Below are 13,297 nucleotides of genomic sequence, written 5' to 3'. Positions count from 1 at the left end.
TATATATATATATATATATATATATATATATATATATGTATCTATATGTATATATATATATATATATATGTGTGTGTGTGTGTATATATATATGTGTGTGTGTGTGTGTGTTTGTCCCCTACTACTGCTTGACAACCGGTGTTGGTGTGTTTATGTCCCCCATTACTTAGTGGTTTGGCAGAAGACTAACAGAATAAGTGCCAGGCTTAAAAAAAGATTAGTACTGGGGTTGATTCATTTGACTAAAATTTCTTCAAGGCAGTGCTCCAGCATGGCTGCAGTCCAATGACTTAAACAAGTAAATGATAAAACATATGTATGTGTGTGGGTAGGTGGGGTGGTTTGTGTCTCCTTGTTCTTGACATTGCATGATGGCTGCAAAATGAATGTCACCAAAGTACAAGCAGTGTTGTCTACATCCATCCTTCGGTAAAAACATGGTGAAATATAACCTTGCTTGGAAACAAGGCAAGGGTTGACAACAGTAAGAGCATCCTGCAGTAGAAAATGTTCCTCAACAAATTCTAATGAACCATTCTAGGAAGGAACAGTGGAATAGTGGAAGTTAAATGCTGACGATGGAAAATGCAAATTATTGTTTTTTTGGCACTGGGCCAGTCTTCACTGAGCTGTTATATGATCAAAGACATTCTATCTGTGACCATCCTGACATTTTTTTATCAGGACTATTATAGTGTACCTAAAACTGCATCATTCAAAACATGTCAATGCTTGCAGACTTCTAATTGGCTAATTACTGGTTCACTGTGATGGTAAAAGTGACAAGAAACTGTCTATGTATTTTGTTTGAAAGCAGAGATTTACAAAACGCGTTTTTTTTTTGGAACATTGCTTATATTTCTCTGTTATGTATATCATCATCATCGTTTAACGTCCGCTTTCCATGCTAGCATGGGTTGGACGATTTGACTGAGGACTGGTGAACTGGATGGCTGCACCAGGCTCCAATCTGATCTGGCAGAGTTTCTACAGCTGGATGCCCTTCCTAATGCCAACCACTCCGAGAGTGTAGTTGGTGCTTTTACGTGCCACCGGCACGAGGGCCAGTTGCACGGTACTGGCAACGGACTCACTCAAAAGGTATTTTTTACATTCCACCTGCATGGGAGCCAATTACACACACACAAGTAAGCACATACATGCAAAATAAGGTGGAAAAATAGTAGTCAATTACCAAAGGTAGAGTAATATACTATTTATTAAAGCTAGAAAAATTGTCTGACAAATGGTCACGTGAAACTCTGAGTAACAGTTTGCGAAGATTTGAGGGGTGGGGGCTTTAATGAATAGAACCTGTGTGTGTGTGTGTGTGTGCATATATATATATTCTTTTATTTGTTTCAGTCATTTGACTGTGGCCATGCTGAAGCACTGCCTTGAAGGGTTTTAGTCAGAGAAATCGACCCCAGGATTTACTTCTTAAGCCGAGGACTTATCCTATTGGTTTCTTTTGGCAAACCGCTATGTTATGGGGACACAAAAACACACACACAAAGATACATACATATATACATATACAACAGGCTTCTTTCAGTTTCCATCTACCAAATCCACTCACAAGGCTTTGGGCAACCAAAGGCTACAGTAGAAGATACTTACCCAACATTTTTTTCTACAAGGAAAAGAGTATCATGCCTATATAAACAGACATGATAATAATGATGAATTGTTAATTTTTTAGAATGATCTTGTGAGAAACAAAACCTGGCCAGTTTGAACATAAAACAGGTAGAGTATTTTGGCCAGATATGGTCAGTTTAAATGCTAAAGGATTCATCTACTCATTGAATCAATGAAAATTACTTTCCTAGTCCTTAAGATTAATTCTAGGTTTTCTAGGTGCACATGGTTTTGTGAATATGATTTTTGTGTATATAGCCTTCTAGGTGTATACAATTTTGTTTTTTCCTTCTACACCCAGTTCTGGACCTGTTTTTTTTTCCTTTTTGTTGGTATTAGAGAGAATGTTAATAATACAAAGGGATGGGGAAACTGAACATGATCCAGCAGTGCTTTCAAAGCCACTCACCTGATAATGTGCTGGTAGACAGCTGCTGCTGGATCATGGTTATTTATGTAATTATTTTTATATAATAATTTATGTAGTAGTATGTTATGGAAATCTCAGCAACAGTTGTCACTATTGCACAGAAACAATTGTTGTGATTTGCAATTAAAGCCTGGTCTTTCCATCTTCTTGCTTTATATATTTTTATATATAAGTATATACATACACACACATATATATTTTGTTATATTTGGGGATATTTTGACACATAATTTCCCATCAGGAATCTTGCAAAGCAAATACATAAGCAACAGCCATAGAAAAATCTGCCTCATTGAATTCTGTATCACTCATGAATTCATGGAAAAGTGGATGTTAAAACACTGATGATAGTGACGAATGTAAGCATCATCTATCACCTTTCTTTGGCTGGAAAGGTCAGGCAATTTTCCTCTACCTGGTGGCTAAGATGAAAGAGTTTGTATGGAGGACAAGACTGAAATGTATGAGGACAGAAGCTTGCCTCCTCTTCAGCTCTGTCCTTATCAACATTTTTGAAATGCGCTTAGAAAGGAAGGTGGGAATAGAGAGAGAGGTGCTACACAATAAATTTCTTGAAGGGTGGGTGTAAGTGCCCCTGAGTGAATGGGCCTACTTTGAGCATGCAAAGGAAAACAACAAATTGGAGAGGGGCACTTGCTGTTGCTGGTCAAGATAATCCAAGTTAAACCAGGTTATGTTAGGGGTTTTCCTTGACTGGCCTCCTCTCAAACTGGGGATTTTAACTGTTATTTTGTTGTTATTTCTTGTTTTTGTTATTCTATCTTAACATATTTTATGCAAATCCTTCACAATATTATATCCTCTCCTTTTGAATAGTTCCTCTCTCTTTCCTTTTAAGCCCTTGTGACGAATAAAAAAATTACAACTACTACCACTACTACAATTATTATTAGGATTCTGGATTGGTAGAAGCATCGCCCCTACTCCAGAATTGCTGGCTTTGTACCTAAAATTAGAAACCGCTACCACCACCATTATTACTATTAATGACTCGAACTGACGTGTGTACCTAAATAGAAAGGAAATGAAGTAAATGTGATTTATCTTCAGCACACACATACACACACACACACACATATATATATATATATATATATATATATATATATATATATATATATATATATATATATATATATATATATATATATATATATATGCACACACACACCTGGTGTAGATGATAGGGGGAGATTAATTGTGTGTGCAAAATGAAAGATTAAAAATAGAAATAAAAAGTGAAAAATTAAATATAGAGTCAAACCTGACTGCTGCTGATGAATCTCTGACGGAGGAGTTTATCTGAAACGATTGGTCCATACAGATTGTACGTAGCTGCTTACGTACATCTAATGCCATCTGAGCATTTTTTGAATTCACAAAATTTTCTCGGCACCATTTCTAAAATAGAATAATTCAACAAATTGAATATTTTCAAACAAATTGTGACTGAAAATTATAAAAAAAAGTGAGAGGTAATATTTATCCCCCACTTAAATGTGGATGTCCTGTTAAAAAAATATAGTATTACTTTCTGGTATTAGTACTGACTTTGTCACTAATATATATATTTTATGAAAGCAATTATAAAATAGAATGAAACTTAACCTGATACCAACCTGTCTGAGACTATTCTTGGGTGCTATGATACAAACTTGCTTTTTTAAGATGATGATGATCTAAATCAGTGATTCTCAACCAGGGTCCTTCCATATGGCCCTTGAGGGTTCATATAAGATTTTGTTGTTAAAATTTATGTGCAGTAAACTGCTTTTACTTCTACAATACACAAAATATTTTTTTTTAATTTTTATACAATATGCACAGGCATGGCTGCATAGTAAGAAGTTTGCTTCACTAGCACATGGTTTTGGGTTCAGTCCCACTGCGTGGCACCTTGGGCAAGTGTCCTCCAATATAGCTTTGGGCCAACCAAAGCCCTGTGAATGGGTTTGGTAAACAGAAACTGAAAGAAGCCCATCATACATATGTGCATGTGTGTGTGTGACAGAGCGAGAGTCTTTGTGTCTGTGTTTGTTCCCCGCCACTGCTTGACAACCAGTGTTGTGTTTACGTCCCCATAACTTAGCAGTTTGGCAAAAACAACTGATAGAATAAATACCAGGCTTTAAAAAATAAGTACTAGGGTTGATTCATTCAACTAAAAATTTTCAAGGTACTGCTCCAGCATGGTCACAGTTTCATAACTGAAACAAGCAAAAGATAAAAGACAGTTCCTAATGATATTTAATTATAAAAATACAGAATTTTTTTTTATACCTCATGGCTATGGAAGTCCAGGAGAGTAAGACAGGAATCAAAGGGGTCCATAGGCATATAAAAACCTTCCATCAAATTTTCATGTTAATTTATGTTCCAAAGGTGAAGGCACATGGCCTAATGGTTAAAGTGTTGGACTTGCAACCACTGCAAGACCATGGTTTCAATCCTCAGGCTGGGTGGTGCATTGTGTTCTTGAGCATAACACTTCATTTTAATATTGCTACAGTTCACTCAGCTGTAAGTGAGAAATTCTGTGACAGACTGACATCCTGTTCTGGAGAAATATTTTCCAACACCATGAAAACTTACACAGCCTCTCACAAAAGTGTCAACCATTCTGTTACCATATTTCAGTTGACATACACTTAAGATAACTTTCTTTTATTAGCCACACAGGGCTACTTAAGATAGTAAAATAACTGTGTGCTGGTTTTGAAACAGAAGTTCCCTGGACTTTACTGTCTTCAATCATAGGACTTCACAGAGCTAGTTCCCATGGCATGTGAGTGATCAACATTCGCACTAGGTGCCATGCAGTGGGACTGAACCCAAAATCATGTGGTTACACACACACGGGCTTCCATATGTTTTCTTATTTCTTTATTGTCCACTAGGGGCTAAACATAGAGGGGACAAACAAGAACAGACAAAAGAATTAAGTCGATTACATCGACCCCAGTGCATAACTGGTACTTAATTTATCGACCCCGAAAGGATGAAAGGCAAAGTCGACCTCGGCAGAATTTGAACTCAGAACGTAACAGCAGACAAAATACTGCTCAGCATTTTGCCTGGTGTGTTAACGTTTCTGCCAGCTCACCGCCTTTTGATTCCATATGTTTTCTGTCCAGTGAATTTTCAAATGTTTTGATTGACCTGATCCTGTGGTATATGAATCTTACCCAAGGTGCCACACAGCAGCATCAAGCCCACGACCATGCAGTTGTAAAGTAAACTCCATCATCATGCAGTCCTGCTTGCACTGATGCATGGCTAACTCTTCCATTAGTAAGCTGATGTTTAGGGAACACAAAATAATAAAAGAAAATCTTTTTTGAACAGAGATTATAATGGTTGATACTAATTTTTAAATTAAACATTCTAAGGCTGGTTGGTTTTGTATCCTAAAACTAGAGGCAGTCTCAAGAGGGTTGGTGTCAGACAGACAGTTTAAAAACATTGTTTTAACAAACAAAAATTGTTTATTGTACGTTTATCAAAACAGATTACAACAACAACAATAATAATAACAACAACGATAAAAATAGTTGTTTCAAATTTTGGCACAAGACCAGCAATTAGGAAACGAGTAGTTAATTACATCAACCTCAGTACTCAACTGGTACTTTTTATAATTAACCCCTGAAAGGATATACGGCAAAGTTGACCTTGGCAACACCTTAACATTTCTGTTAACCAATTACGATTCTACGAACAACAACAACAACAACAATAATAATAATAATAATAATAATAATAATAATAATAATGGTGGCTCTCCTGTATCAGTATCAGGACAACATGGTAATACACTACCTAATGCTAACAGGCTTTGAGAGAAAAACAGGTGGTTTGGCGCTAGATAAATATGAAAGTAAAATGAAGACTATATTTGGATAGATTCCCGTGTACTGCAGTCATAGAGAAGGAAAACTCACGTCAGAAGGCTGAACAATAAATTAAGCAGGAAAAGAAGAAAAGAATACCAAGAGCTAACAAGCAAGCAAGGAAGCTAGCAAGCAGGTAGGAGGGTAAATATCGAAGTAGGTCTCTGTTCTGTGAAGGTTTTATTAGAGGTGACCAACAAAGATGGGGCAATTTCTGAGATTGAGAAACAATAAGAGAGAAGAATAATTTATATTGAAAATGTAAGTTTAGTAGAGGGAAGATGGCAAGAGAGATAGTGGGTGAAGAGGTAGAAAGATAGATAGACAAAGAAATAGCGGGTGTAGAGACAGGAATAGAGATTAAAAGAAAGAAAGACAGAGAGGTAGAAAGAGAGAGAGTGTGATGGAGAGATAAGAAGAAAAAGATGGAAAGCGGGAGAGAAAGATAAAAAAGAAAGATAGACAGACAAAAAAAATAGTGTAGAAGCAAGAGTAGAGATAGAAAGAAAGAGGGCAGAAGCATAATAGAGAGAAAAAAAGAGACAAAGAGCAAGATAAAAAGAAAGATAAACAGAGAGAGAGAGAGAGAGAGTGGGGCTGTTTATAATAGCATGAATGCTTTAGCAGGTAAGTTTTCTCCAAGTTAACAAGAAATAATCAACATTACTAAGAATACAGAATAGAGAAGTGCTATTACACTTGATTGTAAGTTCAGCCTGTTGTGAAGAGCCATTATTATGACACAGCTGAATGGCAGCTCAGACTCTGGAAACTATCAGAGAGAGAAAAGCGAAGGAGTTTGGCATATGGTTTTCCTCTGAATGCAGTCTGTGGTGCCAGTAAATGAGAGATACAAGAATAATGCTCCATTTTTGGATAGATCTCTTTTAGTATTGAGGAGATGAAAGAAAGAAAACGAATGAATAAATAAATAAATATATAAACAGAGAAACAAAACCAAAATCTCCTTGATGTCGTGTGGGCAATAAGAAAGAATGTTGAGGCTTTTAAAAAACGATCCTTGGAAATGGATATGGAGAATTGTAGCATTTCTAAAGACGAGGATAATAACTAGAAATATTCTGATCTTGTGAATCAGTGTTCTTAGACAATTGGATATTTAACCATTAAAACTGACATCTGAAATATGTTATCTCTTTCATAATGAGTCTTCTAATGAAATACACAACGGATGTGTGTGGTTCTATTAATAAGTGAAAATAGTCAAGAAAACTGCATTTAAGAGACTAACTAGCTTTGTATATTTATTTCTAAGTCAACCCTTTTCGATACCAACTCTAACCTGTTGCCACTCCTGGTTTTATGACATAAACTGAGTTTTTCTTTTCTTTGGTTTCTTCTTTTTTTAGGTTTGTAAAGTGCTTTAGCACTCAAAAGGCTGAAACTTAAACCTGGTTAACCAGGTTTCTATGATGAATAAGTGACTGAGATTTCAATACTCTCCTGAATAAGATGCCAGTCCATCGTCAACCGAGTGGTCTAGGGCAGGGGTCTGAAGTGTTCTGCTCAAGAACACAATACACTGCATGATCCAGGAATTGAAATCACAATCTTATGATTGTGAGAGCAATACCTAAACCTCTAGCCTACTTGTCTTGTTTCAAAGTGATCTAAATTAAAACTTGTCAAAATTCCATGTTGATTTAAACCCTATATATCGACTTAATAATGGTGAAGCTTATTTCATTAAATTCTTCATTAATTTTGAAATAAACAGAACAAAGGGAGTGTATTTCATTATGATATCGAAAGGATTAAACTGATTTTTGGAACATAACCAAAGCTTATCATGGAAGCTGTTAATTTAAATAGAAATACACATATACATACATACAAATCATCATCATCAACATTTAATATCCGTTTTCCATGCTAGAATGAGTTGGATGGCATGACAGGAATTAGCAAAGCCAGGAGCTGCACCAGGTTCCATAGTCTGTTTTGGTTTGGTTTCTATGGCTGGGTGCCCTTCCTAACACCAACCACAGAGAGTACTGGGTTCTTTTATATGGCACCAGCACCCACACCAATGCTTTTTACATGGCACCTTTGTTTTTAGGATCTCAAATTCGTTGTGGTGGATGGGTCTTATCAAGTATAGCAATGCGCCACCTATCTTGATCCTCTGTCATCTCCTTTGTAAGGTTTAGCATTTTGAAATTGGCCTTCAATACATCATCCCATGTCTTTCTGCATCTCCCCCTTCTACAACTTCCCTCCACTTTTAAGTGATCAGCACTTCTTTATGCAACTGTCTTCATCCAGTCCAGTCTCCTCTCTTGCACACTGCATCTAATTCCTCTTACATCCAACTTCTCTCTCAATACACCAATACCCTGTCACACAGGCACACTGATATTGAATGCACACCTAACACAGTTTGACAAGTTGAGTTTCAATGTTTTGTCAAGGACACTGACAAAGGAGATGAGGGCAGAAAACTCTCAAGTGGTCGGTGTTTCTACAAATAATCTGCTTTCTGTTCTCTCTTACAACTCTCACACCATGGAGACCTTTGATCCAAAATTGCTCATGCACACTTTGTTCAATGTGTGCACGTGTTTTCCAAAATTCAAAGTGGGGCATGAGACTAAAATTGTTGAGAAACACTGATATAGATGTCACCATGTTGGATTACAGAATCAAATGGTAGTTATAGAAGGGTTGGTACCAAAAGAGTTAAGCTGGTATTTAAGACATTACCTTAACAAAAGGTTTCCCACATTATTATCATAGACTGATTTTTAATTTAAATACTCACACATTAAAATGAGAAGTTTTGGAAGATAAGAACTAGAAGTGATTATCTCATTGGATTATCTCATTGGTTTTGGAAGATAAGAACTAGAAGTGATTATCTCAATGGTTTGGTATCAAAAGAAATAAAAGCTTAGCTTACCTTGTTGCTATTGCCAGCTTTGTAGGCTCGCAGGATATTTAAATAAGTCATGAAATCTCCTTCTGGTGACTCAAATTTTTTTCTTGCTGCCAAAGCTTCTTCATGCTGAAAATACAATGGAAATTGTAACAGGCAGGTCTATTGTGGTTAAGAAGTTCATTTCCCTACTACATGATTTTGGGTTCAATCCCACTGTTAAGTACCTTACTCTTTACTCTTTTACTTGTTTCAGTCATTTGACTGTGGCCATGCTGGAGCACCGTCTTTAGTCGAGCAAATTGACCCCAGGACTTATTCTTTGTAAGCCTAGTACTTATTCTATTGGTCTCTTTTGCCGAACCACTAAGTTACAGGGACATAAACACACCAGCATCAGTTGTCAAGCGATGTTGGGGGGACAAACACAGACACATAAACATATACACACACACACATACATATATATACATATATACAATGGGCTTCTTTCAGTATTTGCCTACTAAATTCACTTACAAGGTTTGGTTAAAGACACTTGCCTAAAGTACTTAGCAGGGGACTTGAACCTAAAACCTTATGGTTGGAAAGAAAACTTCTGAGCCAGATAGTCATAATACCCCAGTCACATTAAGTGACAATTCTAGTTTCCTTTTTTGGTAAAACCTTGCAAATTGCTGTCAATTTTAATTTTATGTATACACAATAATGATTCGTTAAATCATCCATAGATTTCCATGATGAAAACATATATATGTGGCTGTGTGGTAAGAAGCTTGCTCCCGAAAAAACAGGGTTCCAGGTTCAGTCCCAGTGTGGCACCTTGGGCAAGTGTCTTCTATTATAGCCTTGGGCCGACCAAAGCCTTGTGAGCAGATTTAGTAGACGGAAAATGAAAGAAGCCCGTTGTGTGTGTGTGTGTGTGTGTTTGTCCCCGCCACCATCGCTTTACAGCTGAAGTTAGTGTGTTTAGGTCCCTGTAACATAGCGGTTTGGCAAAAGAGACCAATGGATTAAGTACTAGGCTTACAAAGAATAAGTCCTGAGGTTGATTTGTTTGACTAAAGGCAGTGCTCCAGCATGGCCACAGTCAAATGACTGAAACAAGTAAAAGAATAAAAGAATACAGAGAGAGAATTAAGTCTGAAATCTGCCAAAGTAGAGCCATTTCTTACTGATGAGGCAATGGGAATTGCCAAAACTGAACTCAGCATAAGGGATCCTCGGACGGTGTTCTCAGACGATTATAGTCCCTGTCTGTAAATATGTATACAATTATGTGCTTTGACTACAGTATTAGAGCATTTTAGCTCTTATTTCTAGCAATGTAAGTGTTTCTAATATCCTAGTCATGTTTAGTGACAATTATAGCTTTCCTTTTTAGTAAAGCATTGCAAACTGCTGCCTATTTTGATTTTATATATATATATATATATATATATCGTATTCCCGAGCGTCATACTAATATATACTTTTGTTATTTACACCACCTGTCCTCGTCTGTTGTTATTATTTGTATATTCTCCCATATATATATATATATATATATATATTCTTTTTTAAGTTTCAGCCCTAAGGCTGTGGCCATGCTGGAGCACTGCCAGTGTAATTACCTTTTCAATGGTCAATCTTATGCGATTGGCTTTTGGTGAAGGAGGGAGTTCAACACTGCTGCCCTCTTTTGAGCTTCTTGCCTTGATACGGGTTCATTTGGGGCCTTGGATAGCAGGAGGTTAAGTTGTTTCCTGAAAACATCTACCCCCTACTCCATGAAGATCCCTCAGATGTTCTGGCAAGGCGTTAGATAGCTGTAGGCCCTTAAATACCAGGCTATTTTAGCACACACACACACATGTATGTACATATATAGATGTATACACGTACACATATATAAAGACATGCATGATAGGTAAGCATACAGATGTATAGGAAGACAGCATGTAAGTTAGTTAAATAGACAGATAGGTAGCAAGATAGAGTGATAGGTAAGTTTAACAAGAACTGTTGGAAGGCCTCCACATCTCCTTGAGTGAAGGATAGAGGATAGAAAAAAATTACCAAATAAAGAAATATCCAAGAATGGGATCCAAGAATGTTTGAAAAGAATGAAGAACATGTAGTGGGAAAACAAGCACCTAGGATTTAAATATCGGCTCTGTAACGATGCCAAAATACTTGGACTTTGACTAACTAAAAACAGAAAGACTACAAGAATTTTAGGATTATTATATTACTTAATCACTGAGCAGCAGTGTGTAATAAATAAGGCACACAGCTAGGTAGGTAGGTGTATGTATGTGTGTATATTAAAGAGAGGAATGGAGAGAGGGGGGGTGAGATAGGCAGTCAGAGTTAGATAGTAAGAAGAGTCAGGGTGAGAGAATTATAAGAAAATAGGCAAACTAAGTAGTTTGACTTGTGTGTATATTAGGTATACAAATAGATATATAGGAGGATAGATTTAGTAGGTAGATTATATATATATATATATATATATATATATATATATATATATATACACACACACACACACACACACATATATATAGTTGGTAAATAGGTAGCTTGACTGATGTGTGTGTACCTATATATATGTGAATATGAATCTTTATCTTTCATCTTGTTTCAGTTATTGGACTGCAGCCATGCTGGGGCAACACCTTGAAGTATTTTAGTCAAACAAATCAATCCCTTGTACAAATTTTGTGTCAAGTCTGGTATCTGGTACTTTTTCTAACTGCTAAGCTATGGGAACACAAACAAACCAACACCAGTTGTAAAAGTATTGGTGGGGGAACTAACATAAAGACACCTATATAAGTATGATGTGTGTGTTTGTATATATATATATATATATATATACACACATAAAGAGAGAGTTTTCATGAACAAATTTCACTCATTAGGCATTGATTGACCTGGGTCTATAGAAGCAGACAATTGCCCAAGGTGCTTTGCTGTAGAACTGAACCTGAAATCATGTGGTTACAAAGTGAGCTTCTTAATCACACAGCCATGCCAGCACCTATACATGACGTGTGTGTGTGTGTGTGTGTGTGTGTATTATGTAAGTTGATAAATAGGTAGTTTGACTTGTATGTGCACGTGTTTATATATACATAGATAGGTAAGTTATACAGGTAAATAGATTTGTTGGAAGGTAAATAGGAGAACAAATAGTGGTAAAAATAGTAGAAAAGAAAACCAGGAGAAGAAAATGAAAAATAAACAGTAAAGTGGGGTGGGGTTAGATAAGAATTGACTGAAGTGAAGAGGGGGTGGGGTGGGTTTTAAGATAAAAGATACAGGAAGGAAACAAATGGAAGTGTCTTTTTTTTTCATGAGAAGGGGAAGGTGGTGACTGACGAATAATGAATTATGATTAATTGTAAAATATAAAACAGATAAGGTACTTACTTGTCTTTGAGGATTAAAGACTAAAGAATCAACTGACAGAAGAGACACAATGCTTAAGATTTCATCTCTGAAAATTACAGGAAATAAAAATAACTTGTATTTTTGTTATATTTAATTAATAAACCAAAAGAAAAAGAAAGAAAAAACAATTCAGGAATTATTTTATTGCATCCATCCCCAACACTAAACAAACGAAACACAATGTTGGCCTTAGCAACATTGTACTTTGCTTTCTATGTTCAAACACTGCTGAGATCAGCTTTGCCCTTCATCCCTCTCAAACTGATTAACCACAAAGGGGTTTAAATACTGCCACAGTCAATTTTGCCATTCATCCCTTCCAGTGGGGTTGATAAAATAAAGTACCAGTGAAGTACTGGCTTGATGATGTCAACTAAACACACTCTCCCCTCAAAATTGTTGGCCCTGATAAAGATATCTTGTAGTATTTCTTCTGGCCCTTTACAATCTGAGTTCAAATCCTGTTGAAGTCAACTTTGTCTTTCAACTTTTCAGGAGTCAATAAGAAAAAAAAGTACCAGTCAAGTACTGACTGGTACTCAATGTATTTACAATAAAACAAGTATCAAGAGATTTCCAGTACAACTCGGGTGAGAGAAACATTGAAAGGGATTTTCATTTCAAAGGACCAGCCACTGGAATCTCATTGATGCTTACATTTTTTACCAATATACATTGCCCGAGTGAGGTCGTCGCCAGTGCCATTGAACTAGCTCTTGTGCAGGTGGCATGTAAAAAACACCATTTTGAGTGTGGCCGTTGCCAGTACTGCCTGACTGGCCCTTGTGCCGGTGGCACGTAAATATACCCACTACACTCTCGGAGGAGTGGTTGGCGTTAGGAAGGGCATCCAGCTGTAGAAACTCTGTCAGATCAGATTGGAGCCTGATGCAGCCATCCAGTTCCCCAGCCCTCAGTCAAATCATCCAACCCATGCTAGCATGGAAAGCGGATGTTAAACGATGATGATGATGATGATGA

At 36.7% G+C, this 13,297-nt stretch overlaps 2 protein-coding genes across 2 annotated transcripts in view; one reads left to right on the top strand and one right to left on the bottom strand.

Annotated features, from left to right (window-relative positions):
- Positions 1–13,297, bottom strand: part of LOC106875905 (ATP-dependent RNA helicase DHX33-like) — a 69,611-nt gene that overhangs the window by 9,803 nt on the left and 46,511 nt on the right. Inside the window, 3 exon segments of the mRNA XM_014924223.2 lie at positions 3,357–3,493; positions 8,903–9,007; positions 12,296–12,362. Coding sequence (XP_014779709.1) covers positions 3,357–3,493; positions 8,903–9,007; positions 12,296–12,362 — 309 coding nt within the window.
- The window catches only part of LOC106875891 (uncharacterized), a 45,502-nt gene that overhangs the window by 20,062 nt on the left and 12,143 nt on the right, over positions 1–13,297 (top strand). The window lies entirely within an intron of this gene.

This window comes from Octopus bimaculoides, chromosome 21 (genome assembly GCF_001194135.2).
Source record: "Octopus bimaculoides isolate UCB-OBI-ISO-001 chromosome 21, ASM119413v2, whole genome shotgun sequence".
Taxonomy (NCBI): Eukaryota; Metazoa; Mollusca; class Cephalopoda; order Octopoda; family Octopodidae; genus Octopus; species Octopus bimaculoides.
Note: the sequence above shows the minus strand (reverse complement) of the source record. Positions and strands in the feature narration are given on the sequence as shown.